The sequence below is a fragment of the Salminus brasiliensis genome, chromosome 3 (genome assembly GCF_030463535.1).
Source record: "Salminus brasiliensis chromosome 3, fSalBra1.hap2, whole genome shotgun sequence".
Lineage (NCBI taxonomy): Eukaryota > Metazoa > Chordata > Actinopteri > Characiformes > Bryconidae > Salminus > Salminus brasiliensis.
The window spans coordinates 39,719,924-39,747,817 of record NC_132880.1 but is presented as its reverse complement, the minus strand read 5'-3'; the positions used below and the strand labels follow the sequence as shown (position 1 = coordinate 39,747,817).

The window sequence follows — 27,894 nt, the reverse complement described above, 5'->3', positions numbered from 1 at the left end:
GGTAATGGCTGCTCTGTCTTCAGTGCAGTGGAGCGTCGTTGGTTATTGGGCGTTGTCTGTTCCAGCTTTCACTCCTCAAAACCGCAAAAACGGGGATTCTGATTTTCCAGCATCTGCGCCAGATGTTCGGTGTGGGTGTGTGTCGCGCGCGCGTGTGTGAGTGTGTATAAACACAGTGTGTGTGTATGTGTTTGCTCCCCGGAGGAGGCGGAGGCGAGAGGGCTGCAGCGGAGGGGATGCTTATGGCTGCCGGAGTACGGCTAGCACTGGCGAAAAATCACACCTGCCATGTAAATACTCCTCTCGACCGATAAGCCATGGACTCTTTGGGCGTTCTCGTGTGGCTTATAGTAGGTATGTGTTCATTTGAGTCGAGGATATTAACAGAACACGCCATTTCTGTTGCGTTGTATGATAGCAGGCTAACGGTGCGGTAGCTAGCTGGTTAGCTAACTGGCTAACAGACGTAACGGATCAGCTCCAGCGCAAACCAGTGCGTATTTTCCACAGCCTGGAAACAGAAAAGCAAAAAAAAGAAAGAAAAAAAAACATTGAGCTGTTTGGGAGACTGTAAAAAAAGATGTACTAACGTTACTAATGTTTTTTTGTTTTCTACATTTTCTGTTGGCTCCTAAAGCCCTCATTTTCAGAGCTTTGTATGATGTCGGTTGCCAGTTGACTGTACCAGTTAACTGTGTTTTTGTGAGTTAGCTAGCTAGCGGTCAAATAGGCAGATATTCAGGTGTAGAATAGGTCTCCTGTAACCTATTTATAGCTATATTCGTGCATAAACGCATATACGTGCCTGTTCTTATATGTTGTTGTACATTATGTCCTTTTTTTAAAAACCTACAAAAGCCTATGGCCATATCCAGGCTTTAGGCGGTACCACACACAGGTCCGTGTCTCATAGGAGTGGTGAGTGAGTCACTTTGCTTCGTGTGACCCCTCTTTACCCCCTTACCCCCATCACCACCGCCCCCATAACACTGACACGCAGCTGGACTCAGCTGTTTTCTATGCAAAGCTGTTTGGCCTTATAACACTTGTGAAACTGCTGAATCCTCACCCTCTACTGTCCTGTTGTCCTTTTGCTCTGATAACCCCGTAATATAGCTGGATTAGGACTGTACACGTCTTGTTTTTTGAGGGAACAGTCATGATATGTGGACTTGCATTATATGTTCAGTACACCAAGCTAGTCATTTTAAATGAATATTTGAAATAAATACTGAAAAGACACACTCTCACCAATTCCTTGCTAAAATCCAGGGTTATGCGAGTCTTGCCCGGTGAGAGCAGATTCTCTCTCTGCTCCTTCTCGGCTCCCTCCAGCTTCCCGGTGACTGCAGACTGACCCAGCTTCATGGGGAAATTTCACTTCCAGGAACGAGTACTTTGAACAGATAGACTAATGTCTAGAGGCTAAGCACAGTCCCATAAGCCTTTGCTTCTCTGTGCTGTGAAAGCGCATGAGTTTCCCCTGACTGGAAAAGAGAAACCAACGCGAAGCTGATTCTGCACTACAGTGGGACATCCCCGGCCGTGGCACTCAAAGGGTTCTCCTGGGGCACGTAATGGCCGATTCCATAAGGCCCGGTGAAGGTCGACCCGTAAAAGCGTGAACTAGAGTTAGCCATTTCCACTGCAACACAGGCCTGAGTGTGTGCATGTGTGAGTGTGTGTGAGCGTGTGTGTGTTTCCACTTCTACATTTAGCCTGTGGCGAGGAGTTTGGCATTAACCATTAATGGCTGATCCATTAGAATGGGGTGGAGTTCATCACCTTCACACGGCCTTGTGCTTGGGCACTTATCGGATCATCTGATAGTTTTACAGCCCCTGTGGCATAGCGCAGTAGCTACCTCTCTGTGCTTGGGGTGCTCTTTCACACTTTGAAGAGCAGATATGGGAAACAGGGGACTGCCCGCTAAATCCCAGCATGCAGCTGCGGCCCCCTCTCTGTCTCTCTTTCTCTCTCTCTCTCACACACACACACACACACACACACACACCAAGCCTAGAGAATCAATTCATGACCTTGCTTATAGCCATTAGTGAAATCATTTATGATTCAGCTATTCAGCTGTCACGTTTGTGTGTGTGTGTGTGTGTGTGTGTGGCACATGGATGTGCGATGTGTCTCTCACTCTGCCTTAATGGCATGTCTTAAGGCTGTTTCCGACATAAAGGAGTCATTGTCGGCATCATCTTTTGTTTTGAACGGCGTCTTCAGTGCTGTCTGAGGTGGAAGAGCATCTTTCACGGACCAATTTTCAGTCACTTCAAGAGGAGCACTGCTGTTGTGTGGGTTGAACTGGTCAGTGTGATGGTCAGGAACAGTAGCTTCAGAGAACAAATGGTAAATGTTGAGATGAATAATGAAAAAATCTGCAGTGTTTTGTAATGCTTTGAACTTATTATGCTGTTATTAACTGATTGTAAGGCTGATTGTAAGGCTTCCCACAAACCCTGCATTTAGACATTAGAAACACACTTTACAGACTATGTTAAGTGTGTCTAGGGACACCTAGAGACACTTCTGGCCTTCATATGATTGTCCACAACCGCAGTGACTGCTGGCAAGGAGAAACTGGCTGTCTGAATGTGACTGCTATGTTTTTGACAGCTATTTTAATGCAACTTGTGTATCTTTGGATTTTGATCACAAGCCAACTGATGAGCAGATTTGGTTATTAGAAACCTATTGTGTTTATTATTTATTCATGTATTTATTTATTTGCTGAACCAGTCCACTTCTCTGCTATTTAAGATCTTTCCATTTCTCTGGAGGCACTCGGTCTTCTCTGTCTAGTTGTACATTTCCACCATGCTGTTTGTGTTTGTTGTAAGCAGCATGTGAAGGAAATGAAGGCATTATATCACCTGAGAAAAAAAAAATTCCAGTGTAGGTTTTCCCAGTTTGTTAGATATCAGTCCAATGGCTGTAGAAAACATGGACGGCGCAACGTCTCTGAAAAGTGAAGCAACCACAGGTCTAGCACCTCTGCTAACTGGTTACAGTATGATATGTAGCTTCACTGACAAAACAGCTTATTCTCCATCTCATTTTTCCAACAGTAAGTTTTTCCTGTGCTAATATTGGCACATTTTTAAATATGAAGGAATTAAGTGTTTAACAGCCTTTGCTGGCAGAGACCGTCTGCAGGATCTGCATTGTGCCATTTCTGTACTTACATTTCTGTACACTTACTGGACAAACTGGGTATCCAGGGGGAAAAAATCTGCTTTGCTCCTGCGCTAAAGCTCAATGATGGCGGTCTGAGACACGCTTGGTCTGGGAGAAAGATCTACCAAATAAATAGTCGAGTCTGGCTCTGTCTCTGGTCTTCACTGCACAGACTCTGGTTGCAAATGTGACAAGATGGCAGAGAGTCTTAGCTTTATTTCTGTAGAACGGAAGGGAATGGAAACACAGCATCCATGTTGTCCATAGTCATTGGTCTTGAAAAAAGGAAAGTATTTTTGATGATTATTACTGACAGTTCCTGTTTCTATAGCCATGAGCAGACTTCCACAGAAAGTGTTTTAGAAGAAACATGTAGGCTCTTATTCAGCATAGTTTTTGGAAACCACTGTCAGTGATTACATCTAGGCATCTGTCTGCATCCAGTCATGGAAAAATGGAAAGGGAGAGGTGGGAATAATGATATGGCCACACCCCACTCCAGTGACTGGGCTTTATTTTTGAGATTGTGTGCAAGTTATGAGATTGTTAGAGGATGTTAGAGGTGGCAGGTATTTGGAAATAACCAACATTATGTAGCAATTTTACCTTAAAATAATGGCTTCAAAAAGGTGTTGATGCTCCAATGACTTAAACAGAGGATAGTGTCTCAGTCATTGCCTCTTTAGGCCAGCCCGGGGACATATTTGTGTTAAATCCTATAATATTACTCAGTCTACCTCAGTCTACATGCTTCTTTCACTTCAGATGCCACTTGGCCTGACACAATATTTACATTATCAACTTATCAAACAATACACAGACCTCAATGTCTCATGACCTCAATCATTTTTGTTTGTTATTTATTTGATATTCCAATTCCAGTGTCTGAATTTTCTAATAATTAAACGTTCATTGCACTTTAAAAAAAACATTAAATTAGTAGTGTAAAATGACAGTTACTTCTGGGACAATACATCGTCCAAACTAGGGATGCACCGATCCGCCCTTTTCTGTTCTGATACAGATATCGATGCATGAACTTTGTGTATTGGTCAATACCTGATACCGATCCGATACCATTGTTGTATACCTGACCATCTGGGAGAGACTTAAGGCATCAGGATTGACGTAATCATTACTGTAATAACTTTGTAAACAACCTATATAAGTGAACACATATAAATGAACCCAATTTCCCAAGTTTAATGGTCACTGACATGAATTTTATCTTCCCCATTCTTTCACTTAATCTTCTGCTGGTTTAACTCAGAGTGTGGACTGCGAGTGTTTGGCTTGTCTCACACCTAACTATTTTAACACCCTTCAGAATGATGACTGTACTGTAGGGTATATGAATAGCCGACCCAAAAACAGCTCTGCTGTGGTGGGTGGTTCCGACTGAGAGCTGTGTGCTCTGAACCATTTTGTGTCTGGACTGGAGGCCGAGACCTGCAGTTTTTCTTCTCAGTCCACACTCTTCCCTGTGGTGACTAAAATGAGCTCCCACCCATGGACTGGAGAAAAGAGAGAGAGAGAGAGAGAGAGAGAGAGAGAGAGAGAGAGAGAGAGAGAGAGAGAACAAGGCAATGAAAGCAGAGATGAGGGAGAGGCTGCTAACAGGAGTGACACACAATGCCTCCACTGGCAGACTAAAGCAAACCATTTTCAGGGCTTCGGTACACTGAAATGGATCTTGAAGGAATGACTGACTATGTGTGTGTGTGTGTGTGTATGTTTATGTTTATTTGGGAGCTTCGTGTAAGCATCTCACCAAAATGAATGGAGTTAACTACCTCTTTCACTGGTGGTTTTGGGAGGTGCTTTGGCATGAGTCTGTGAAGAACAGTAGAGCTGAAATGTGTTTAGAGACTGTGGCTCACAGCCCTACTGTCCAACAGGCACTGTGCCACTGATAAGACTCTCGCAAACACACACAGATTGTTTCTTTTAATAGTGGAACAGCTGTTCCTCCTTAAAAGTGAATTATTGAGTTACTGTATGACATGATACCAGTTTTTCTTTCACGATACTGATGTTGATACAGAAACAATGTTTTCCAGTTAAATCCATTATTTTCTCAGTGCATCGTTATAGTTGTACATATTCATGAGTTGAAAAGACACTATTAGTTTCCATCTGGACCATGTAATGGCAGTCAGTCCGTGCCAGTATGTGCTGAGTTTCTGGAATTTCCTAATTTATAATGCTTTCTGCATTAGGACTATTAACTGAATAATAAACCTAGAGTCCAATGTGTTAAGGAAGAAATTCTTCTTGGATGTGCTTTTTTCGACTTTATGCTAAGTAAAAAATGAAGAAAAAACTAAGAATAATTCTAAGAACAATTTATATTTTTAAAAATGCTCAAATATTTTCTTATTCTTACAATCGCCTCACATTCATCTTATAGTGTAAGAGTTCAGAATGTCAGCCTCAAACATGATCAGTGTAAATGGTTAAATTACTTAAATTAAAGTCTAGTTTGACAAGATTGAAAGTTAAGCTTGTTCTTAAAGTAACGTTAATGCCTTTCCAATCACACCACATTTCTCATATTTTCCAAGGAGAATTTTTGTCCTGTTTCTGCTGTTTCCTCCACCCTCACCTCTAGGTCTAGTTTACTAAAATTTTTGAACACTTAATTTGATAGTTTTCCTCCATTTTGCTCAACACTTTGTGGATCTAACTGAATAGTGGAAAGCTGTAAAATGCTGTAAAAAGCTGTTAAAGGCGTAATTACAAATGGCTACATAAGAAAACAAGACTTTCTTACAAGAATATGTTTTGGTGAATTGCATTTAAGAACATTCTTATGCACTTCTTCTATTTAAGTTTTAAACTTATATTTTTCTTTATAGATGTTTGTTCCTAGCAAAGCTTTTGGACAGTGGCTCCCACAGTAATTGAGACTAATTGCTTCTTTCTCCTTTCTCCTATGCTCTAGTGGTCACTATTGTGTCGCGGTCACACGCAGACCGGAACGTCTACCCTTCAGCTGGAGTGCTGTTCGTACACGTGCTGGAAAGAGAATACTTTAAAGGGGAGTTTCCTCCCTATCCAAAGCCAGGTACTGTATGTTCAACTGGCCTCTGCTTATATTAAGTTTATTTACCAGGGCTCTGTGCTGAGGTCCTGTTCCAATTAGTGACCTTAATCTTACGTAATGCTAGTGCATTTCTTTAAGAAGGACATTTGCTGTCACAGAAGTGAGACATAGAAACAGCCTACAGTGGAAAATGTAAATGTGTTTTTACTTTATTCATAATTTACATCTTTTCCACATAAATAATATATATGTTATGTTGACAAAGTTATGTGTTTTAGCGTACTTACTTTTCACAGTCAATTCAAAATGCAAAGCATGAGCACTGCTTCGAAACAACGTGTTAATTCTGTGTTACTTTTTTCCAATAAAATGGAATACAGGGGACACCAGCAATGACCCAATCACTTTCAACACCAACCTGAAAGGATATCCAGACAGGCCGGGATGGCTGCGATACATCCAGAGAACTCCACACAGTGATGGAGTTCTCTATGGCTCCCCCACGGCAGAACATGTGGGCAAGCCCACCATCATTGAGGTGTGTAAGTGAATACTTGTGAGTGTTGGGGCTTTACTGAATCCAGTCTAGAATGTTGGTCCATGTCGCTTGTCTTCTTTTCTATACACTCTTAATGGATTCCAATAGGTCATTATATACAAATGTCTATGAGATTAAGTTATGAAAGTATAAGGTACAAATGTTAGGCAGTAACCGGTTGTCATTATTTTTATTTACACAGCAGAAAGAAATAAGCTAAAAGCATTTTCTACATTTCCAGTTGAAATGTTTAGTTATGATTTACATTTGATGAGAAGTTATTGTTATGCCTGTAGTCTTATTTTGCAGGAAGAAAATCTTTTTTTGTCTATGATATATTTGACCTGTAAATGTACTTTCAATGTAAATAATATATTATTTAAATTATTTAATGACTCAATATATTTTAGATAAATTTAGATAAATACCAGTTATATATTTTTTAGGTTTAATTTTTGTAGGCTTAAGATCCCACATTTCTTGTGTGGGTCTGAATCTGCTGCATTGTGCCATGACCATAAGCTGCTCTGAGCCGGACTTAAACTTTCCATGTTTGCATGTTACAGATTACTGCCTACAACCGACGCACCTTTGAAACTGCCAGACACAACCTGGTCATAAACATCATGGGCACAGAAGGTAAGATGCTTGGTGAAACTATATATATATATATATATATATATATATAAATGGGAAAAGCTTTAGTGCCAATTCTTTCACTACATACAATAGTCAGGTTATTGGCTGAACAGCTGTTTGGGTCCAGATGTGACCTCACTATGATGTCAACAGCCATCTGCCCACTCTCTGATGTGACACACATCAGTGTTGCTCAACCACATAACCCCTAAGGCCTTCACCAAACTCAGTCCAGCCGCCTAGACAACAACAAAACCAGCTGTCATTTTAATAGACTCTCTCTTTCTCTGGCTCTCTTATCTCTGTCTCAGAGTTCCCCCTGCCCTACCAGGCAGAGTTCTACATAAAAAACATGAATGTGGAGGAGATGTTAGCCAGTGAGGTGCTGGGAGATTTCCTGGGTGCTGTGAAGAATGTCTGGCAGCCTGAGAGGCTCAACGCCATCAACATCACTTCAGCCCTGGACCGAGGTGGCCGCGTGCCACTGCCTATCAACAACCTGAAAGAGGGGTGAGCTTTCTTCATGAACATGACCTAAAGCCCTGTAAAACATTCTCAAAATGTTCCAGACAACATAAGAAAATCAAAACAAAAGATTGAATATTACAAAACACAGTAAAACAGTGAAACCTATTATTATATTTGAATGTTATTGAAAAAGTCCTTCCATATGAAAAGTGGTGTTCATCTGCAGAATAAGACCAGGTTTAAACTATAAAATAGCCATTATACACAGTTTAATCTGTTATTTTTACCAATAAGAAACCATGTTCAAATCAGAACCAAGAACAATAAAAATATAAATAACAATGCATAGACATTCTGTAGAAGAAGCAGGGCTTTGCAGTAGCTGTGCTTAAGTAAATATGTGTGGTGTGTCCAGTGTGTATGTGATGGTGGGAGCAGACGTGCAGTTCTCATCGTGCCTGCGTGAGGTGGAGACACCTCAGAACCAGCTGCGCTGCAGTCAAGAGATGGAGCCCGTCATCAGCTGTGATAAGAAGTTCAGAGCCCAGTTCCACATCGACTGGTGCAAGATCTCACTGGTGAGAGCACAATACATCACAAACCCCTTCTTTGCACTGTTAGGGCATATGCATCACTTATTTATGAAGTTAATAATATTGATCTGAAGTGAGATAAATGTTATAAGTGCTGTTCTTTTGATGGGCAGGTGAATGGTTCTTGGGAGTCCAATGGGTCAAATATCAACCTAATAATAATAATAATAAGAAGAATAGTAATAATAATAATAATAATAATAAAGTACCTTTTATTGTCACTTTACTTGTAAAGTACATATCCCAGTTTAAAAAACTGAGGTGAGAGTGCAGGGTCAGCCATGCTACAGCGCCCCTACAGGAGCAGAGAGAGTTAATAGACTTGCTCAAGGGCCCAACATTGGCACCTTGGTGGTTTTAACCCACAACCCTGTGATCAGTGCTCAAACTACTGAGCCACCATTGCCCCAAATAAAGAATGTCCCTGTAGTTCTACACTCATTAATGCAGTATCCAAAACCTTTCTAGATAGTTTCACACTTACATAGGTTCAACAATTACTTTCCCTCAACCTATAAACATCTACATCTTTACAAAGCTGTGTAACACATGCTAGATTTGATAAAAATATACCTTTTATTGGAATAGTACTAAATGCATCCACTGTAATGAGTCTGATTGTCCATCCTTTGTCCCCCAGGTGGACATCACTAAGGTTATCCCTGTGCACAACAGCCGTCCAGATCCAGGCACAGGAGTGCTGCCGGACATCGGAGAGTACAATCCGCCTTCAGAGTCGCTGAAAAGTAGGGACTATTTTGCTGACTTCCTCGTCACGTTGGCTGTGCCCTCCGCCGTCGCCCTGGTCCTATTCATCATCCTGGGCTATTCAATGTGCTGCCGTCGGGAAGGGGTGTAAGTGCACTGTGCTTACCTCTCAGTCAAAAAACAAACCAAAAACACCACCCTCACATACACTCAGACGAATACTCTCGTGCACTGGAGTGACTAGTGAACAGTTGACGACTTGAAACATGACTGAGGTCATTACGATTACTCCAACATTTCTGAACTTACAGGATGTTTTACATACCTCCTGTTTTAAACTCAGGACACTGAGCATGTTATTGACCAGATGTTACTATAGTAACTAGAGTTTACTGAAGTGTGAAGGCTTAGTAGAACGGGGGTACATCCCTGCCAGAAAGCAGCTTATCATCCTCATCCACTTTTATGGTCCATTACGTTTTGTTGAATCACTCATGCAAGCACACTCAATCCAAGGGTTCCCATCTATCATATCAGAGCCATCTCGTTGGATACGTCTCCTGTCACCCCATATCATCCATGGCCAGTCCAGTTTACAGTGTGTCCTTGCCCTTCACTCATCATCAGAGGTTCTGCAGCCTGAAGGATCCACTCCGTCACAACCCCCACCACCCCCTCCACGTCACTCCCGTCTGACCTGACTTGCTCCCCATTCGCTTTGTGTGGATGTCTTTAAACTATTAATATTAGTATTTAATTCAGACATTTTGTTTTGTTTCTAGGGAAAAAAGAAACATGCAAACACCAGAGTAAGTGTTTCCTCTCCTGTGTTTTTCTTTTATCTTGATTCAGTCAGTTTTTTTTTATTTCTCTTTCTCTCTCTCTCTCTGTCTTTCTTCTGCCAGGCGATTCCTTTTGTTTTCTTTGCCTTCCCACGTTTTTGTTCTCTTAGTCCTCCCTCATGGTGACATTTCCATATCCATCTCAATCATTAATAAAGACACCATGTTGTCATCCAGCTGGGCAGCTGCTTAAAGGGGCAGAGTCAGGTTCTAATCTGTCAACCGTCTTGCTAGCGACTGCAGATCTTATCATTAGCTGAGTTTGTGTAAGAAGAACCAAAATAAATATGAAAAATGGTGACTTATGAGAACGAGGGGATGTGGCAATGTGATAAGAAAGCAAATGACGTTCACCAAAGATGACCTCTCACTTTCGCACCTCAGCGTCTACATGCTTGATAGGTTGTGTGGTGTAACACAGCAAGTTCGAATATTTACATTGCATTAAGGAGCGTGCATGCTCAATGTGTGCCCTGCAGCGGATGAGTCCATGTCGCTTAGTTGGTCTTTTTGTGGTCCTTCCTGTTCTCAGCATTCAGCTGGTGCACCACAGCTCCATTCAGAAGTCCACAAAGGAGCTGCGCAGCATGTCGAAGAACAGGGAGATCTCCTGGCCTCTCTCCACGCTGCCTGTCTTCAATCCCGTGAGTGGGGAGGTGGTGCCACCAATTCACTCGGACAACTATGAGACCACCAGCATGCCACTCATGCAGACCCAGACGTGAGTTCTGCATGTGCTTCTACTTCCTGCACTCTGGCTGTAGCTCCAGCCAATATTAATTAATTGAATTTTAATCATTCCCACATGTATAAAATGTATGACATCAACAGAGTTACTGTCAAAAGTAAGTCAACTGAAAGACAGAAGTTTGTTGATGTAGATTGCTCATGTTTAAACAATGTACACAGATTAGCCATAACATTAAAACCGGTGACATGAATAACATTGATTGTCTTCAAAATTTGCATTTGGGATATCAAATGCAAGTCAGGGTTGCTGGCCACTGACATGCAAATTTGCATCAGTTAAGTTTAATGCATTGCTTTGGACGAATTATGACCGGAGACCAAAGAAGCTTTAACTTACTAGGATTCACTCTTTTTACATCAGCTTACTTAAGCATATATAGTAGCCATTGTTATTGTCATTGATATTGACAATATTGACTTTTGTATTAAGAATGACCTGTTATGTAGTCCCAGAGTAGTCACACAATTGGCCTCGCTCTCTGGGTGGGTAGGATGGCCCTGCATCTCCCACCATCAGTCAGCATGATACCAGTGCAGGCGTCTGTTTGCTGATGTCACAAAACTGGCAGGCTGCGCTTCCTAGTGACATTGCATAAGCAGCAGGTCAAAAGGATGCGGTTGGCTGGCTTCATGCGAGTTGAAGGAATAACATGTTTAGTAGCCTTAACCCACATAGCACTGTTAGGATTGTGTGATAGGAGTTCTAACTAGTGGGTAGGAAAGAAAAGAATAACTTGTTTTTAGTAAAGCTACCTTTGTGTTCACAGAAATCTTCAAAATCAAATCCAGATACCACAGCAACAGCCTTCAGGTGAGTATTCACTAACTGCATATGTTGTTCCAGCCAGCGTCTCAAATAGTGTGTGTATCCAACCCACATGCATGAACAGAGCTGCATGTACACTATATGTCCAAATGTTTGTGGACACCCCTTTTAATGAATGCATTCAGCTACTTTGAGTGGCACCCATTGTTGACACAGATGTGCATATGCGCACGCACAGCTTTTCTAGTCTCTGTAAAGGCCAATAGAACTGCCAATAGAATAGGACTCTCTGGAGTAGATAAAAATAAACCTATTGGCACCATGCCTAATGCCAGGTGTGGGCTAGAGGGGTTTAAGGCCCCCTCAGCATTGAGCCGTGGAGCAGTGGAACTGTGTTCTGTGGAATGATGGTTGGTGCTCCATCCAGTACTTCTGGGATGGGTTGGAGATGAGGTAAGATGGTGATCAGTCAACATTTGCTGAATGTAATCAAATCCTTACAGTAATGCTTCAAAAACAAGTAAAAAAAAAAAACGTCTCTTAAAGGTAGAGACAGTTACTTCAACAAAAGAAGGATTATTTTTAATACCCTTGATTTTGGAAGAAATAATGAATGAGCAGGTGTCCAATACTTTTGCTCATATAGTGTAGATCATACTGCATGAAGAGTTTTATGTAGGACTGTGACAGTGCATCAAAACCATTGTGGTATCCCAGTGCAAAAATGTGACTGTGCATCATGGAGCGTTCTAATGATTAATTCAGTAATAATGTATATAATGTAGTTTTATATTGCTTGTACGTCTATGTTAGTAAAGAAGCAGCAATAACAAAGTATGTTTATGTCATTCACCAATGTCCCCGTCTCCAAGCTCTGGTCTCCTTAGTAGATTATACAACACCACTAATCATTTTTTTATTTATTCAGTTGTTCAAAATATCATGAGAATATCAATTTGTGAACCCAGTACCATGATTCAAATAATTACACATTAAAATAAGCTCCCTGGAAAGAAATGAGTCGCCTTGTGTGTTTAAGGTGGTAGTAACTGATGCCGTTGCTTGAGGATGATAGCCCATAAATACTTGCGGGGTAGTGCGACAGGATTCATATGGGCAAAATTAAAAATGGGCCGCAAAGCAGTGTGAAGGAAGTAGCTGAATTTGCAGGTTTATCGAAGCATATGGTCATGCGGGTCTACCAGCAGTGGCAAAAATCCCAGTCTACAGAAAATTCTCATCAAAACTGTGGCAGAAAGAAGCTGAGACAGGAATTGCATTTTCATTCACAGGCTGTGAATGAAATGTTTTTCTGCTACTTTACTGTTTCTTTTTTTTTTAATTATTAATTCTATACAAATGTCCTGGTGTTGTTGAGGCCATAAATGCTGTTGTACACCGGACATGCAGCATTGTGCTGTACAACGCCCACAAATTCAAACGACCGGTGGTGCTCAGGGACTCCAAACACTGTCCAGTTCCAGCAAGATTTTTTCATTATTGTTTTAAATTAAAACTAAAACGACAGCCAAAATTCTAGCTCAAACCGATAATGTGACTTGTGACTTCCAGTATTTAAAAGAACCCTTTCACTGAGAGTAGGCTGGCTCTGTACGGTCTATTGATGTCATGTCCTGCTTGCTAGAAACTCCCTTGATCAACGAAGTGAGGAAATGGCTCGAACTGTACACCACTAGATCCATCTTGAACTTGAGCTTGAAGTTAGTTTGAGCTTGAACAGGAGCTTGTGTATAGAATGATCATTGGCGCTATCACTTTGGCAATTCATGGTGCGTCGCAGCCCCGCACGCCCGGCGTGTGCAACGTCTTATGTAGTTTTAATTTCATTCAGCAGTTGTTAAACACTGCTTACCAACACTGTTTCTAATTACTCTGCATTAAGGCCAAATTTACAGTGAATAGGTCTTCATTACAAAAGGCCAAGAGTGTACAAACCAACTGGGAAAGGGTGATTTATGCAGACTTAACATTTCACAACAAAGGATTTAGGTCTGACTATTCAGCCCTGTTGTTTAATCATACATGTGGCTCATTTAATTGTGCTCTGGTACACCCCAGTGTACACACCAGTGAACTGCGAGTGGTCCTTTCAGAATCTTCTCTTGTCTAACATTCTGTTCATTTATTTACTGCTAACAAAGGAGGTAATTACTGTATGTCAACGTTTCGAAGGCTGGAGGCAAGTACCACGATTTGCATTTGTAGTTGGGTGCCGTGTCCTGTCATGTTGTGATGTGTCTAATAATAAAGGGCTGTTTGCATGTGTTTGTCTTGTAGGTAAATGGTATTCCTGAAGAGAGGAAAGTGGCTGAAGCACTAAACCTGTGATGAGATCTCCACTCTTAGCTTTCTGCACTTGTGTGATTTTGTGTTTCCACTTTGTGCCAAATGTGCATGTGCTAGCTCTGTGACCCTGTGCACTTGTGTGACAGAGCACAGTACTAGTGTACTCAGCCCAGCAGCTGCTGAAGCCAGTGTAATGAGTGGTGGGAGAGTTTTGAACTATTTTACTAAGATTTGTTATTTTTAAGGTACACTACAACACCCACACTAAAGTAATGCTAAATAAAAGTCTTTATTGTATCTGAATAATTCCCATTGTTACCAACGTGGATTTTTAACGTCGCGCATGAAAATAAAGAAAACCGTCAATCTAAATGTCCTGCTATTTCACCCAGTTATCGGCGGGACCACTCTTGAACGGTCAGTGTTCAACTTGTTAAACACGTAACTTTTTTTTTTCTTTTACATTAGCAAAGATGTTTTTAATAAATAAATCAATACATTTATCAATGTAAAAATCTTTTGTCGTGTGCAATTTATAAGTGTATTGTTGCTGTTGTGCAAAAACCTTGTATCTCCCTTTTTGGTCATTTTTCACTTTTTGACATAATCTGAATCTGCCAGTTGTTCTTTACATTGTATCGGAAAGAAAACAAGATGGATGGACCAATAGAAATGCTTCAGATTTACTTATTTTTTTACATCGACTGCCATTGAGCGTTATAAAGATTTTTTCTTTGTAAAGCAAGGTTTTTTTTGTCAGTGACAATATGTGGATGTGTACCAACTGGAATGCATCATAAATAAATCCATACAAGCCTGCCGATAAAATGCAGTTCTGAACAAGTCCAGGAAGGTGCCTTCGACCAATAATGACCGTACAACAACGTGAAGTAATTTCTTAATTGACAGATAGATAGGTTTCACATTTCATGACACAACAAACATATTTACATCAGGTCTATGTTGAGACATGAGGGTATGATGTTTTTGTCTTTAAATAGGACCAAAGTAAACTATACAAAACATTTGATTTATACACAGAAAAGCGTAAAAAAATAAAATCCAAACATTTGCAGAAGGATAAATGTCTGTTGGTTCAGTATAGCAGTGAAGTGGATTGAATTCACCATGTGTAACTGATGTTGCTGTCTGGCTCATATGCCATCGTCCACTTTAGAAAACAAACACTTACTTCTACAGAAGATCTTACAGAAGTTCGCTTTTAGCACAGTTTTGCCTTCCTATAATGGAAGAGGAAACACCAAAATAGTGCAGACTGCTTCAATCTGCAACGTCAGTATAATACGACTATGAAAAGAGACCTGTGATAGGATCCGCCACTACATATCAGGCCATTGAATGAAGATGTGGAACATCTGTTGCCTCTCAGTGGCACAATATGCTAAATGTATTAACACAGCTTAGGATATCTAGATATTTTTGCATTCTACAAGCAGTAGAAAGTGTCATGTACCATAAAACGTGCATCTGACCTCCAGATTAAAAATCAAAATGAAGGTAGGTCAGAAGGTAGAACACAGACTTACACTATTGATTAAATCAATTGAATAGCAAAACACTGCTGTTTAATAGCTGTGAATAGAGGTGAGGAAAACTGATTTTGGGTAATAAACATCAATATTCTACCAGCCTATCAGGGTTTTAATTTAGGCCTGATCATGAGACTCCATGAGACTTTTCAAATACAGTGGTCAACAATACAAATGTATACAACACATGATGGACCTTACAACGCTGTTCTTTACACTACTGTTTCATTGGTGGGATTGAGCACTCTGACGTTACTGAGGGAGACATAGCTCCGACCCCATTTTTAAGCATTATTGAAATAAATTCAGTGCTTTAAAGTATAGAGAAACATATCTTAGACAGTGCAACAACAGACAGTAGAAATATAAATGGTTTAACATTTTGTACTAAACTGGGCTTGGTTTTCCAAAACCTCTTAGCAACAAAGATCATTGTTAAATGGAAGCGAGAGCTAGGGGTGGGCAAAATGACAATGGGCACTGGATTTAACTGGATTAAATAACAATGATTTTGTATTCAGAATCTGTTATTTAATCCAGTTAAATAAAAAGTATAAATAAAATAAAAAGGGGGAGAGTATTTGAATGTCCTTTTTTAAGAATCTGGCTGTACTAGGGCTGCACAATAGATTGTGTAGGCATCACAACATGGGCTTGTGCAATAGTCACATCACAGGACATGCAATATCACATAAAGCAAATTCAATCCAATTTAATGCTACAACTTGGTTGATACAAAATGAAAAATCTAATTTCTCAATTGCCTTGACAGATCTATCTACCCAATATCATTTATTTTAATCCAACCTTCAATACCCAGAATGCCCTGTAAATATCACAACATGTTGGATCATTGACTTCTGGTGAAATCTGGGGGATATTTCTGTATTTGTTGACAACAAAATATCACAATAATTTTTTTCCAATATTGCGCTGCCCTCGTGATGCATTTTGTCTGCATGTCAAAATATTACTATACAAAACGTAAAACTGTCTTTAAATATCGTGATATTTACGATGTTTATTTATCGTATCGCCCACCCCTAGAGTGAAAATCATATTAAGCACCCTCCATACCAGTTACGATGATCCTAATACAACAGAGCATTCAATAACCAGGGCCCTGAAAGCTAAAAGCTGCACAACATACAAGAAGGCCGTCTGTTTTTCTAAATTAAAAAAAGCTACACATCAGTATCAGCAAAGCAGTCGTCAAGCTTAGTTAAAACTCTCTGACCTTCCTCGCTGCAAAGCAACAAAACGTTTCAGCACAACAGTAGATCCAAGCTTTTTGTTTATAGATTTTGCAAAAATAAAAATATAAGTGACAATAAATAGTGTCTAATAAATGGAAGAGAAAACTCTTCTTCCCAGTCTTGAGAGACAGATCCAGTCTTCCAGAAGGTCTAGCAGGGACCTCTTCACTGTCCATGGTCTGTCCGCTATAGAAGTTTCTTGTGTCTGTTGACAGCTCTGGACAATTGAGAACTGCTGAAAGCATGAATAAACATGTACAAACACTGAAAAAGCGTTTACTATAGTGGTCATTTACACTGAAGTAAACTGGTTAGTAAAGTGGAGGCAGTTGTCATATGCGGAGTTGTCTACTGCATGAGATGGGAAATGTAATACTCTGTTCACATCGGTCATGGGAACAAAAAGGGAGAAACAAAATAAATGTAAAAAAACAACAACAAAAAAACAAACAAAAATGTAAAAGTGCCACAAATACACCCCTGTACAAAATAAACTTAATTTAAATCATTAAATACTGTACACCCACAACAAACAATTAACTACTACAAGACATATGGACGGAGAACAGGTGGCTCACATTTTATCAATGTCAGCTTCAGTCGAAGTCTTTACAATCACCAAAGTGTATGACGAGATGTGGTATGTCTCTCTCTCTGGCCACAGCATACACATCCTGTATAAAATCTGTGTTCATTGTAAACAAAGTTTTACAAAGTACATCCTTACTGCATTTTGCCCCTGGCCTCTCCTCGGGGCCCGTCCTCTGGGTGTTTCAGCCTGAATTCAGTATTACATCATACTGCTGTCAACAAGCCTGAAGAAAGAGTCTGTTCTTGGAGCTCACATATTCCTGATGAGTCCTTCTCCAGTACCTCAACTCACTCAAGGCTTGTTCACTGATGCGGCAAGGTAGGCAGTGGTCCCCGGCTTCTTCAGTAGCCAGTTTGCCCACTCCTAGACAGTATGAGGACGAGCCCCAGGAAGACTCCTGCAGCCAACAGCCTCTTCATCAGAGCGGTACTGTCTTTAGGGATGGCCACCTGAGCCAGGACATTGGTGATCTGTGAGATTTCATGAGCCACACAAACAAAGATGAAGGTGCTAAAGATGATGTTGAGAGAGGGGTTCCCAGGAATAAGGACCAGGATACCCTTGGTGTCTGCTGCCAGCCAAATGTGGTACTGACAGATGAAGAGCTGCAGAAAGAGATAAAAAAAGCATTATAAACTGCAAAGGAGTGAGAGATGCAACTCATTTGATATAAGCCATACCATGCAGATATATATTTTAAGCCACTCTACAATAGCCTTACCTCTAGCGAGATTTTTCCAAACCACGCAAAAAAAGAGCTATACAAAGAACGCGCATAACCAGGAATGTTCCTGATTAGAACAAATGCCAGAATCTGAGGGTAGAATGAAACAGAGACAACCATAATTCACCTGAGCTAACTTAAAAGTATATTCAAGGCAGTGTTGGCTGTGCCACTTTTGCAGTACAGCCATGATCAGAGATTTTGATTAATAACCGTTAATATTCTACCATAATATCAGATACAGAATTTAGGTCTGATCTTGAGGTTTTTTTTAATCCCTTTCCTGAAGCCTAAAGCTAACAATTCTTTTAAAAAGTGCTATTTTTGTAACATCATAGCTGTTTACTACAATCAGTACACAATAAGTATAAAGTTTTTATTATCAGAAGGTTTTATATATTCAGTAAGTTAACACCCACATGCGGCCAGCTACACAAGAGGAGTACGTTCACGCCTGTTGCTGCATGAGAGCAGTGTAAATGCAGTGTGAGGGTCATTGTTACACGAGAATGAGAATAGAACAGGACTAGAGGATGAGAACTTACCTGCACTACTGAAATATAAGGATGCATCTCATTGCATTCAGTCTTATTTTTACAGCTACTGGCCCATACAGAGTATGTCTATAGAAAGATAAAGAAAGTTACACATGTCAAATCTAAAAAGGCACTAAGAAAAAGAAAGACTCTAGTAGCTTACTTACTATGAAAGAGAAGACTGATATGAAGAGCAGGCAATTGGAAATCTTATTGGAGAACAAGGGCTCTCCTTTACCCTCTGACAAAATCTGGCATTTCTGCAATGCTAGGTAAACAAAGGCGAACAGCATCCCATGGATCACAGCCTGCAATAAAAAAAAACACTTGTAAAAACATTTTATACTTGCTTGCATGAGTCACTAACGGCTGAACACATACATGAACACATCATTAGAAAATTTTGTCAATAACATTTGAATAATTGAGTAATAAATAATGGATTATTGACACCTATACCTATATAGATAATCCTTAATAAGTCCCACAGTGGGGAATTCACAGTGTCACAGCAGCAAAGGGATAGCAAGACACTCAAAAAGTAGATAAATTAGCAGTCAAAAACTGAAAAACTAAATATGAAAACCAACATTATTTACAGATTATTTACAAATAACTGCACATTGACCCTTTACTGCACATGGTAAAATGGAAAAAATATTGCACATTGTAATGTTGCAAAGTTCATAGCAGAAAACTCTAACAAAAAATACAACACTGCGAGAAAAGTCATATTTCACTTACAAATCTATCTAGTTTCCACCTGAACCACCACTCATGGATGCTTCCTTGCAGCTCAAAGAGCTTTGAAACAGGCCACACGGAGAAAATGCTCTCAAAGAATCCCTGAAAGAAGCAAACAAGTTCAATATTTGCTGAGGAAACAGGCTTGTTAAACATGTCCCTCAAATCTTAGGTTTAAATGATGACCATCAACAATTGAGAGAACTCACCTGTGAGTATGCAAAGAAGCAAATGAAAATAAGTAACCCCAATAGCTTTATTAAAAGAGCCACATGCCAGAAACCACTTCCTGCAAAAAACACACAAACAAAAAAATAAATCAATGCTGTGCTATCTGCATGAACCACAAGGTCAAGTTCTAACAAAACTAATGTTTAATGTAGGTCATTACCATTGGTTTTGATCTGCAGAACCTGTGGCCACATTGCCATTATGGCATAGATGATCACAAACCAAAAGGTAACCAGAGGCACAAAGTAGTAGAACTGGTACGGTCTGTCCATGACGAGGCAGAGCACTACCACTAGAAAATTGAGTCTGAAGAGAACCTGGAACAGAATCACCCTAATTTTACAATGTGCAAGCTGACAGCAACAGGTCACCAACATGCTATATAAAGGAGCAGGTTACAGCCTACAGTAAGGTGCAGGATATTGTGTACACTTAAGGTGTACTAGTTCTTAAGCAGAAGGTGGAGATGTCACCTGGCACACTCTGTAAAGTCCAAAGTCCCCCTTTAACCAGAAGAAGGAGAAGTGGCCATATCCTGTCTGGAAGAGATAAGCTGCCACTAGGACACGTATGTGCATGTAGACAGGTATGAACTATAGGAAAGAGAAGAACAGGGCAAATGGAGATTATGTCAGTACAGTACAGTATCGTACAGCACAAGTGCAAACATACACTATGCACTGATGAGCCATAACATTAGCACTACCTGCTTAATACTGAGTATGTCCCCCATGTGCTGCCACAATAGATCTTACCATTTAAAGCATGGACTAAGCAAGACATCTGAAGGTGTCCTGAGGTATCGGACACTAAGACGTTAGCAGCAGATCCTTTAAGTCCTGTAAGTTGTGAGATGGGACCTCCATGGATTGCAGGTGCTTTTCTTGCCTTTTTGGAACATTTTTGGTAGGTACTGACCACTGCATACTGGGAAACACCCAAAGTGGCTTTTATGCTTGCCCAGTTGTTCTGCTATTAACACATCAACTTCAAGGACTTCAAGGATCAGTGGTACTAATGTCACAGCTGATCAGTGTATAATTTGTGTTAATATTCATAAGAGAACTTACAGCACTGGCGCCAGATATATGATAGATGAGGATGACCAGTTGCATCCAGCCCTTCCATTCATCTGTCTGCTCTCTGTTTAGCAGTTTGGTCTGGAAAACATAACTCTTTTAACTGCTTACATTCAAACCGCAAGCAACACAACTTCATACACCTCCAAGGTTGTGGTGGCACCTTATTGGAATTTGACAGAACTTACAGAGCGCTGTATACCACAGCAGTCTGACATCTGCCAACCTAAAACTGTAAGTAATATTGTATGTACCTCTTTGCTATTCTCACTGTAGAAGATTCCCAAGACAAATATGTAGATGAGTGGAATGAAGAAGGTGGAGTGTGTGTAGAACTTCTGCTCCTTCATAAAAATGTCTGCTCGGTCACAAAGATAGAAGTAGAGCATGATGAGACCCATCTTGCAGACTGACTGTAATGCTTCCTTAAGGTTGAGCGGCACTGCAGCAGTGAGAGGCTTCTTCTCCTCGCCACTCTCCACATCAGAAACAGGCTTGCTCTTGCGATGCCTGCTATAGCCTAGCACATGAAGGACCAGGAAGCAGACACCAGCTGCTAGAAAGAGTCCAGAAGCCAGTTTCTGTAGAATGCTTAGTGAAGAAACACTCTGACAGCAGGAGCCATCAATGGGCTTGAGGATTTTGTTGCATATGGAGTTCATCAGAACCATGGCACCCTGGTAGAAGAGCACAATAACAAGCCCAATTAGCTGACAAATGAGAACATCTCATGAAAGCATTTATGCTGCAAGGTGTCTGCTAATGACCCACCACATTCCGTGTGCTTTCAGGAAGGTGCAGCCCATCCAGTGACAGGGTGATGGTCTCCATGGCAGCCTGCCGAGAGGCCTCTAGGAACTTCACCCTAGCCTTGGTGTTCCTCTTGCTGTTATTCAGAGCACTGACTGCCGCTGCATTATACAGGTCTATCTGCTCGTTTGTAATCATCTTACGATTCTCGCTCAGAATCTCCTCATACACAGGATCTAAAAACAAGGGGCAAACATTAATAAACCAGCTACTTGAGACAGACTTTTCATTTACAATCAACATTTAAAACATACCTTGTAAAACCCAATAGACCTCACTATGCTCAGTGAGTTTCTCCAGTGGTGCTGCTATAGATGTGAGGTTTGCCTTGTACTGAAGGAGTGTTTCACTGCTGCCGCTGTGCAGTTTGATGGACCACTGTGTAAATACAATACAAACCACAGCTGTTAGTTTATTACAGCAGCAGGGCAATCTGTTATTAAAAATATATATATAACCACCTCGGAGGACACTAGCAAGGCGTCATGACATAGCCTGCATTAGGTGATTGAAGTCGTTCATTAAACTTATCCACAATGGCACGTTGATTGCTCTGGACCCCTTATCGGAGTCATTGTTTCCCTCATCAATGACCTGTGGGGCAGCACTGTTATGCCATTGGGATGTATTTAATGTGTGCGACGTCCATTCTCAGTACACCTTCACTACAGAACATCCCATTAAGCTAGCGGTTTCCGCAATACTACCACCCTTCACCCAGGGTACCCTATTATCATGCCCTTTTGGACATCAGTCAAATCGCGTTCTTTGCACTTGATGATCGTTTCGCACTCTGCTACAACTGACTGGTGTGCTTGCTAATTTACACATGCAGCAAACCTGATCACATTGCATCTATGCTATCCCAAGCAGAGTTAATTCCAAACCAGGGGTGGTCATAACAATCGAAATATTTTATATACAGTCATGCCCAAAAGTATTCATACCCCTGTCAAAGTTTGACTTAAATTTACTTTTATTTAACCAGAAATTATATTTTTGCCTGGAAATGACACAGGCATCTCCCAGGAGATAACACGATGATGTACAAGAGGCATCATTGTGGAAAAAAATATTTCTCAGCTTTTATACACATTTGAACAAAAAGTGGAATGTCCAAAATTATTCATACCCTTCTCAATAATTAATAGAAAAGCCTTTATTGGCTATTACAGCAATCAAACGCTTCCTGTAATTGCTGACCAGCTTTTTGCATGTCTCCACTGGTATTTTTGCCCATTCATCTTTAGTGATGAGCTCCAACTCTTTAAGGTTCGAGGGTCTCCTTGCCATCACCCTGATCTTTAGCTCCCTCCACAGATTCTCAATTGGATTCAAGTCAGGACTCTGGCTGGGCCACTGCAAAACATTAATGTTTTTGTCTGCTAACCATTTCTTCACCACTTTGGCTGTGTGTTTTGGGTCGTTGTCGTGCTGAAATGTCCACCGGTTCCCAAGGCCAAGTTTCTCTGCAGACTGCCTGATGTTGTTGTTGAGAATCTTGATGTATTGCTCTTTTTTCATGGTGCCATTTACTGCGATCAAGTTCCCTGGTCCATTGGCTGAAAAACACCCCCAAAACATTAGGTTCCCACCACCATGTTTGACAGTGGGGATGGTGTTCTTAGGGTTGAAGGCTTCTCCTTTTTTACGCCAAATGGTGCACACATCATTGTGGCCAAACAATTCAATTTTTGTTTCATCTGACCATAAAACAGAACACCAGAAGTCTTCTTCTTTGTCCAGATGAGCATTTGCAAAGGTCAAGCGGGCTTTTGTGTGCCTTTTCTGGAGAAGTGGTGTCCTCCTTGGCCTGCGTCCGTGGAACCCAGCAGTGTGCAGTGTCCGTTGAACTGTCTGCCTTGAGATGTCGCCACCAGCAGAGTCCAGATTCACCAGGATGGCCTTGGTGGTGATCCTTGGATTTTTCTTCACCTCTCTCACTATTCTCCTGGCCAGCACAGGTGTCACTTTTGGCTTCCGACCACATCTTCTGAGATTTTCCACAGTGTGGAACTTCTTGTATTTTTTAATAATACTTTGCACTGTAGCCACTGGAACTTGAAAACATTTTGATATGGCTTTATAGCCCTTTCCTGACTTGTGAGCGGCCACAATGCACAGCCGCAGGTCCTTAGTGAGCTCCTTTGTCTTAGCCATGACTGTCCACAAACCAACTGCAGAGAGCTGCTGTTTTTCTCCTGTTGAGTTGATTAAAACAGCTGTTCCCAATGAATCAGGGTAATTAGGATGCTTTAAAACAGCTTGGACTATTTGGAATGGTATAGAACTTTGGATTTTCCCATATACTGTGACAGTTTTCAAAGGGTATGAATAATTTTGGACATGCCACTTTTTCTTCAAATGTGTATCATTAACTAATGATTTAATATTTGATATTAAATTAAGATTCAATATTAATACTTAGTGAGGCTCTGACTTACAGTGGCAGCACCGATGATAATGACATCTGGCTTGGTAGAGGGCCTCTGCAGTAAAGTGTAATTAGAAAAACATTATTAAATTGCACAAGATGCACAACCAGAATCAGAGTTATTGAATTATTAGAATTATTAGAATTTGTTTGCCTTTACCTCTGCCCAGGATGTCACCTGTTCCTTCATGGAATTATTAACTTCTGCATACCACAGGAAGTCCTACAAAAGAACAGACCATGCTTCTTTGTACCACATTTAGAACCTCTTTTCACCAAATGGAAAAGATGCTTATTAAAACACTCACCACATTCAATGCCGACTCTCTGTCTGCAAAGGGAATGTTTTCGTGCTGGCAGCATCATTAAAGGGAAAAGATAGTAGAAACAATAATTCAAAACAGTGCCACTATTTATCAGGCCATTTTTAGCTCTATAAAACAAATGTACTTCCAAACTGCAGACTATCAGCAAAATGCCCACACATTTATCTTACACAATAACAATAACATAACTGAACTGGATAACTTACATTTACAGCATTTAGCTGACGCTCTTATCTAGGTTACTCGTATTACAGAAGTGATAAGACTACAACTTCACTTGACAGACATTTCAGCATTTTCACTTTTACATATATTTTACATCACTGGCATTTGGTTGATGCGCTTATTAAGATCGACTTTTCAATCATGTCACGCTATAGTGTGAGAAGACGACTTCTTGGTGTTGTTGTTACCCACTACACTAAACTTTAGGGTGGCCTTTTTAAAAGTATGTGGCATATTTTCTAATCGAAGGCCTCGTTTCAGAGAGATAAAAAGAGTAAATACAGACAGAGAGGCTGCAATATTCTTTGAAAAAAAAAATCTGTTTTTACAAGTCCTGCCATTGCAACTGCAGACATTTCAAAAGGATGCCATTTCCAAATCCATGACTTTAGCAGGTACAACAAAAAACAAACAAAAAACTAATAAAAATAAGAAACCCTAGACTGCTTAGCTAGTCTAGCTCGTAAGTAATAAAACAAGCAAACTGATTAACCCACAAATAATTTAATATTTAATAACAGTTCATTTTATATTACATACATTTACACATACTGCCAGATAACAATGATATGCAATAAATGTCAAACATCCAGAAATGAATAGTCAGAAACGTTCTGCTATCAGGACCATTTAGGCTCCTAATGCCTCAGTAAATTAGACCACTGATGGATAGGAACGGTAAAAAACCCCAAAACCATAAATTTAGCTAAGCACCAAAAATATCAGTCAGAGAACAACAAACCAACCTTGTTGCCATCTTCCTTTATCTCAGGGTTGATAATTTTGACGAAAGGATAGAAGAGCTGCCGGATTCTGGAGTCCCCTATGAATGCTACTCGTTTATTGTTGAGGCATGTCTTTGCTTCGCTGAAAATAATAATAATTATAATAATAATAATTATAAAGCATAAATAAATAATAAAAGCATTTGAAACTTTGAGATCCTTTTCTGAACAACCATATGTCTAAATATTGTATTACAGTATCCAAGGTTGACTCACATGCTTTTGTATTTGTGCATCATGCAGCCATATGGCTGCCACACACCGTCCCCTAAGAAACGTCCGCTGGATAGGAGCCAGTCACACGTGTCCCTGCCTGAAATGCAGAACCCGTTATGAATTTAAATACACATACTCCACCCCCCCCCCACCATACATACACTCTAGTATGTCTGAGTTTATGAATACATCCTTAGTATACTTGTGTGTGCTTAATTTAGGAGAAAACACCAATTTTTGGTAAGACGCACCTTCCCAAATCACCACACATAGACATAATTAGACTACGTAGATCACATCTTTGCCACTGTGACTGCAGGCATGTCCCATATGCTGAACTATACTATTGATTCCAGTACAGTATGTATTACTACCTACCTGTTTACTACCATTATGAGTGCAAATAGGTGACTCTACATGTTCACAACACCTAACGCACCAGCAATTAGACTGGTTAATAATCTGCTCGATTATTGATCGTTTTAATTAGGAGTTTCCTAAATTTAATAATCTGGGAATATTTCTAAAATGTCTCTAAATATTATTTCTCAAATTTGATGGACAAAAGTATTGAGACACCTGCTCATTTATTGTTTCTTCTGAAATAAAGGGTATTTATATAAAAAAAAATATTTGTACTATTTTGCTTTTGTTGGGGCAATTGCCTTTACAGTCCAGGGAAGGCTTTCCACAAGATTTTGGAGCCTTGCTGTGAGGATTTGACTGCATCCAACTCATCCAGAAGTACCGAGAATCATTTCACGGTTCCATGTCTGGCATTTAGGTTCATGTTCCTGTCCTATTGGCAGCACGCCTCTGCAGGGACTAGACAAGCTATGTGTGTGTGTGTATGTGTGTGTGTGTGTGTGTGTGTGTATTTGCACATCTATGTCAGCAATGGGTGCAACTTAAATGATCTGAATGCATTAATTAAAAGGGGTGTCTACAAACATTTGGACATATAGTGTAAATGCAATAACATCTGGGTGGAGGAATGTCACTAAGCTAGCAAACAAACACAAGGTTAACATATGGTCATGAGCAAAAATGGAAACCTGGCTCTACACATAATTCACTGTACTGTAAACACCCCTCACTGCAAATGACTACCCCTGCTTCATCTAGCTAAGTAGCCTAACTCGTCTCTCTCTCGCAGACAGTGTGAAAGATGGTGGGATCGCTATTTCAACACCACTCAGAGTTGACAAATCCAGAAAGTACAAATCCACCCCACGATTTGGTTCCACCTGGCCGAGCAGCCGAGCTGCAGCAGAGCCACCCCGGCTGTTGGAACTAAATCCTGGGGTGGATTTTGACCTGGGGTGGATTTTGACTTCCCGGACCCACATTACACCTACCAGCTAGCTAATGTTATCCACCCATAAATCCTCCCAGAACCACTAGCTAGCGATTTCACTTCAGAACCCAGAAATCTATAATCTAGACACTGAGTAGAAGTAGCACTGTCTGGTGCAGGATGCTCTAAAGGTAGCTAGCAGTCCGCGCTGTGTACTGCAGCTCTAGCTAAGTGACACCGGACTGCCTCGGCAGGGCAGTCACACACAGGGCTACACTAGCCTGCATGCTAGCGTAGCTGCTGGCTGAAAACACTGCAGGACAGAGCTCGCTACACCAAGCGTTTCCACCTACCTCCATAATACCGAGAGGCGGAGTGGACAGCCGTGAGGACAAGCACAGCGACGAGGGAGAGTAATTTGGCATTTTTGATGCTGAAATACTGATTTATCTCCCGTTTGCCTAGGCTGTAGGCCAGGACCGCCATCTTGGCTCCTCCATGACAACAAGCAGATAGACGTGCTGCGGCGGAGCTGGCGGGGACTCCGCTGAGCGGCGCCTCAGCGGGCTCTGCCCTCCGCCTCCGGGGGCGGGAGAAAGTGACGCTGCTGCTGGGTAAGGGTGGACGACAGTACTCGCTAACTTTCTTTTTCATCCAGTGTCAGGAAATAACAAGTATAATATTCCAGTCAGATAATAATAAAGGCTAATATTCCAGTACTAATTCAGATAATAATAAAGGCTAATATTCCAGTACTAATTCAGACATTTATAATAATAATATAATAATAAAGGGAATATTCCAATACTAAGTCAGATAATAATAAAGGCTAATATTCCTATACTAATTCAGACATTTATAATAATAATATAATAATAATAAAGGTAATATTCCAATACAAATTCAGATAATAATAAAGGCTAATATTCCTATACTAATTCAGACATTTATAAAGGCAATATTTCAGTGCTAATTCAGACATTTATAATAATAATATAATAATAATAAAGGTAATATTCCAATACTAATTCAGATAATAATAAAGGCTAATATTCCTATACTAATTCAGACATTTATAATAATATAATTATAATAATAAAGGTAATATTCCAATACTAATTCAGATAATAATAAAGGCTAATATTCCAATACTAATTCAGACATTTATAATAATAATATAATAATAATAAAGGGAATATTCCAATACTAATTCAGATAGTAATAAAGGCTAATATTCCTATAC

The 27,894-nt window shown here is 40.4% G+C and overlaps 2 protein-coding genes across 4 annotated transcripts; one reads left to right on the top strand and one right to left on the bottom strand.

Annotated features, from left to right (window-relative positions):
- Positions 1–51: 51 nt before the first annotated feature.
- sgce (sarcoglycan, epsilon) lies at positions 52–14,218 on the top strand. 3 transcript variants are annotated; one of them, XM_072676115.1, is made up of 12 exons: positions 53–354; positions 6,134–6,256; positions 6,616–6,773; positions 7,340–7,412; positions 7,724–7,922; positions 8,296–8,458; positions 9,114–9,328; positions 9,964–9,990; positions 10,556–10,744; positions 11,541–11,584; positions 13,702–13,739; positions 13,838–14,218. In XM_072676115.1, the coding sequence occupies exons 1-12, from the start codon at positions 318–320 to the stop codon at positions 13,886–13,888; spliced, it is 1,317 nt and encodes a 438-aa protein (XP_072532216.1). In that variant the 5' UTR covers positions 53–317; the 3' UTR covers positions 13,889–14,218. The 3 variants fall into 3 exon arrangements, with proteins under 3 accessions (XP_072532217.1, XP_072532216.1, XP_072532218.1); XM_072676116.1 differs by lacking the exon at positions 9,964–9,990 and having other exon boundaries at positions 52–354; XM_072676117.1 differs by lacking the exon at positions 13,702–13,739 and having other exon boundaries at positions 55–354.
- A 514-nt stretch (positions 14,219–14,732) lies between these two features.
- Positions 14,733–27,215, bottom strand: casd1 (CAS1 domain containing 1). The gene is made up of 18 exons (XM_072676111.1): positions 27,005–27,215; positions 25,355–25,451; positions 25,100–25,220; positions 24,111–24,155; positions 23,963–24,025; positions 23,813–23,857; positions 21,623–21,746; positions 21,330–21,544; positions 20,813–21,235; positions 20,550–20,639; positions 19,953–20,072; positions 19,640–19,796; positions 19,458–19,537; positions 19,249–19,350; positions 18,672–18,812; positions 18,514–18,591; positions 17,966–18,058; positions 14,733–17,849 (listed from the first exon to the last, which is right to left on the bottom strand). Exons 1-18 carry the CDS (start codon positions 27,135–27,137, stop codon positions 17,586–17,588), a joined length of 2,391 nt encoding a protein of 796 aa, XP_072532212.1. The 5' UTR covers positions 27,138–27,215; the 3' UTR covers positions 14,733–17,585.
- Between the last annotated feature and the right edge of the window lie 679 nt (positions 27,216–27,894).

What these genes read in the sequence shown, in the direction of transcription:
- sgce (XM_072676115.1), top strand. Translation starts at nt 318, where the DNA reads ATGGACTCTTTGGGCGTTCTCGTGTGGCTTATAGTAG. An exon ending in AGAAACATGCAAACACCAGA is followed by an intron (nt 9,991 to 10,555) that starts GTAAGTGTTTCC and finishes TCCTGTTCTCAG; the next exon opens with CATTCAGCTGGTGCACCACA. An exon ending in ACCACAGCAACAGCCTTCAG is followed by an intron (nt 11,585 to 13,701) that starts GTGAGTATTCAC and finishes CTGCTAACAAAG; the next exon opens with GAGGTAATTACTGTATGTCA.
- casd1 (XM_072676111.1), bottom strand. Translation starts at nt 27,137, where the DNA reads ATGGCGGTCCTGGCCTACAGCCTAGGCAAACGGGAGATAAATCAGTAT. An exon ending in GAGAGTCGGCATTGAATGTG is followed by an intron (nt 24,026 to 24,110) that starts GTGAGTGTTTTA and finishes GTTCTTTTGTAG; the next exon opens with GACTTCCTGTGGTATGCAGA. An exon ending in AGGTGACATCCTGGGCAGAG is followed by an intron (nt 23,858 to 23,962) that starts GTAAAGGCAAAC and finishes ACTTTACTGCAG; the next exon opens with AGGCCCTCTACCAAGCCAGA.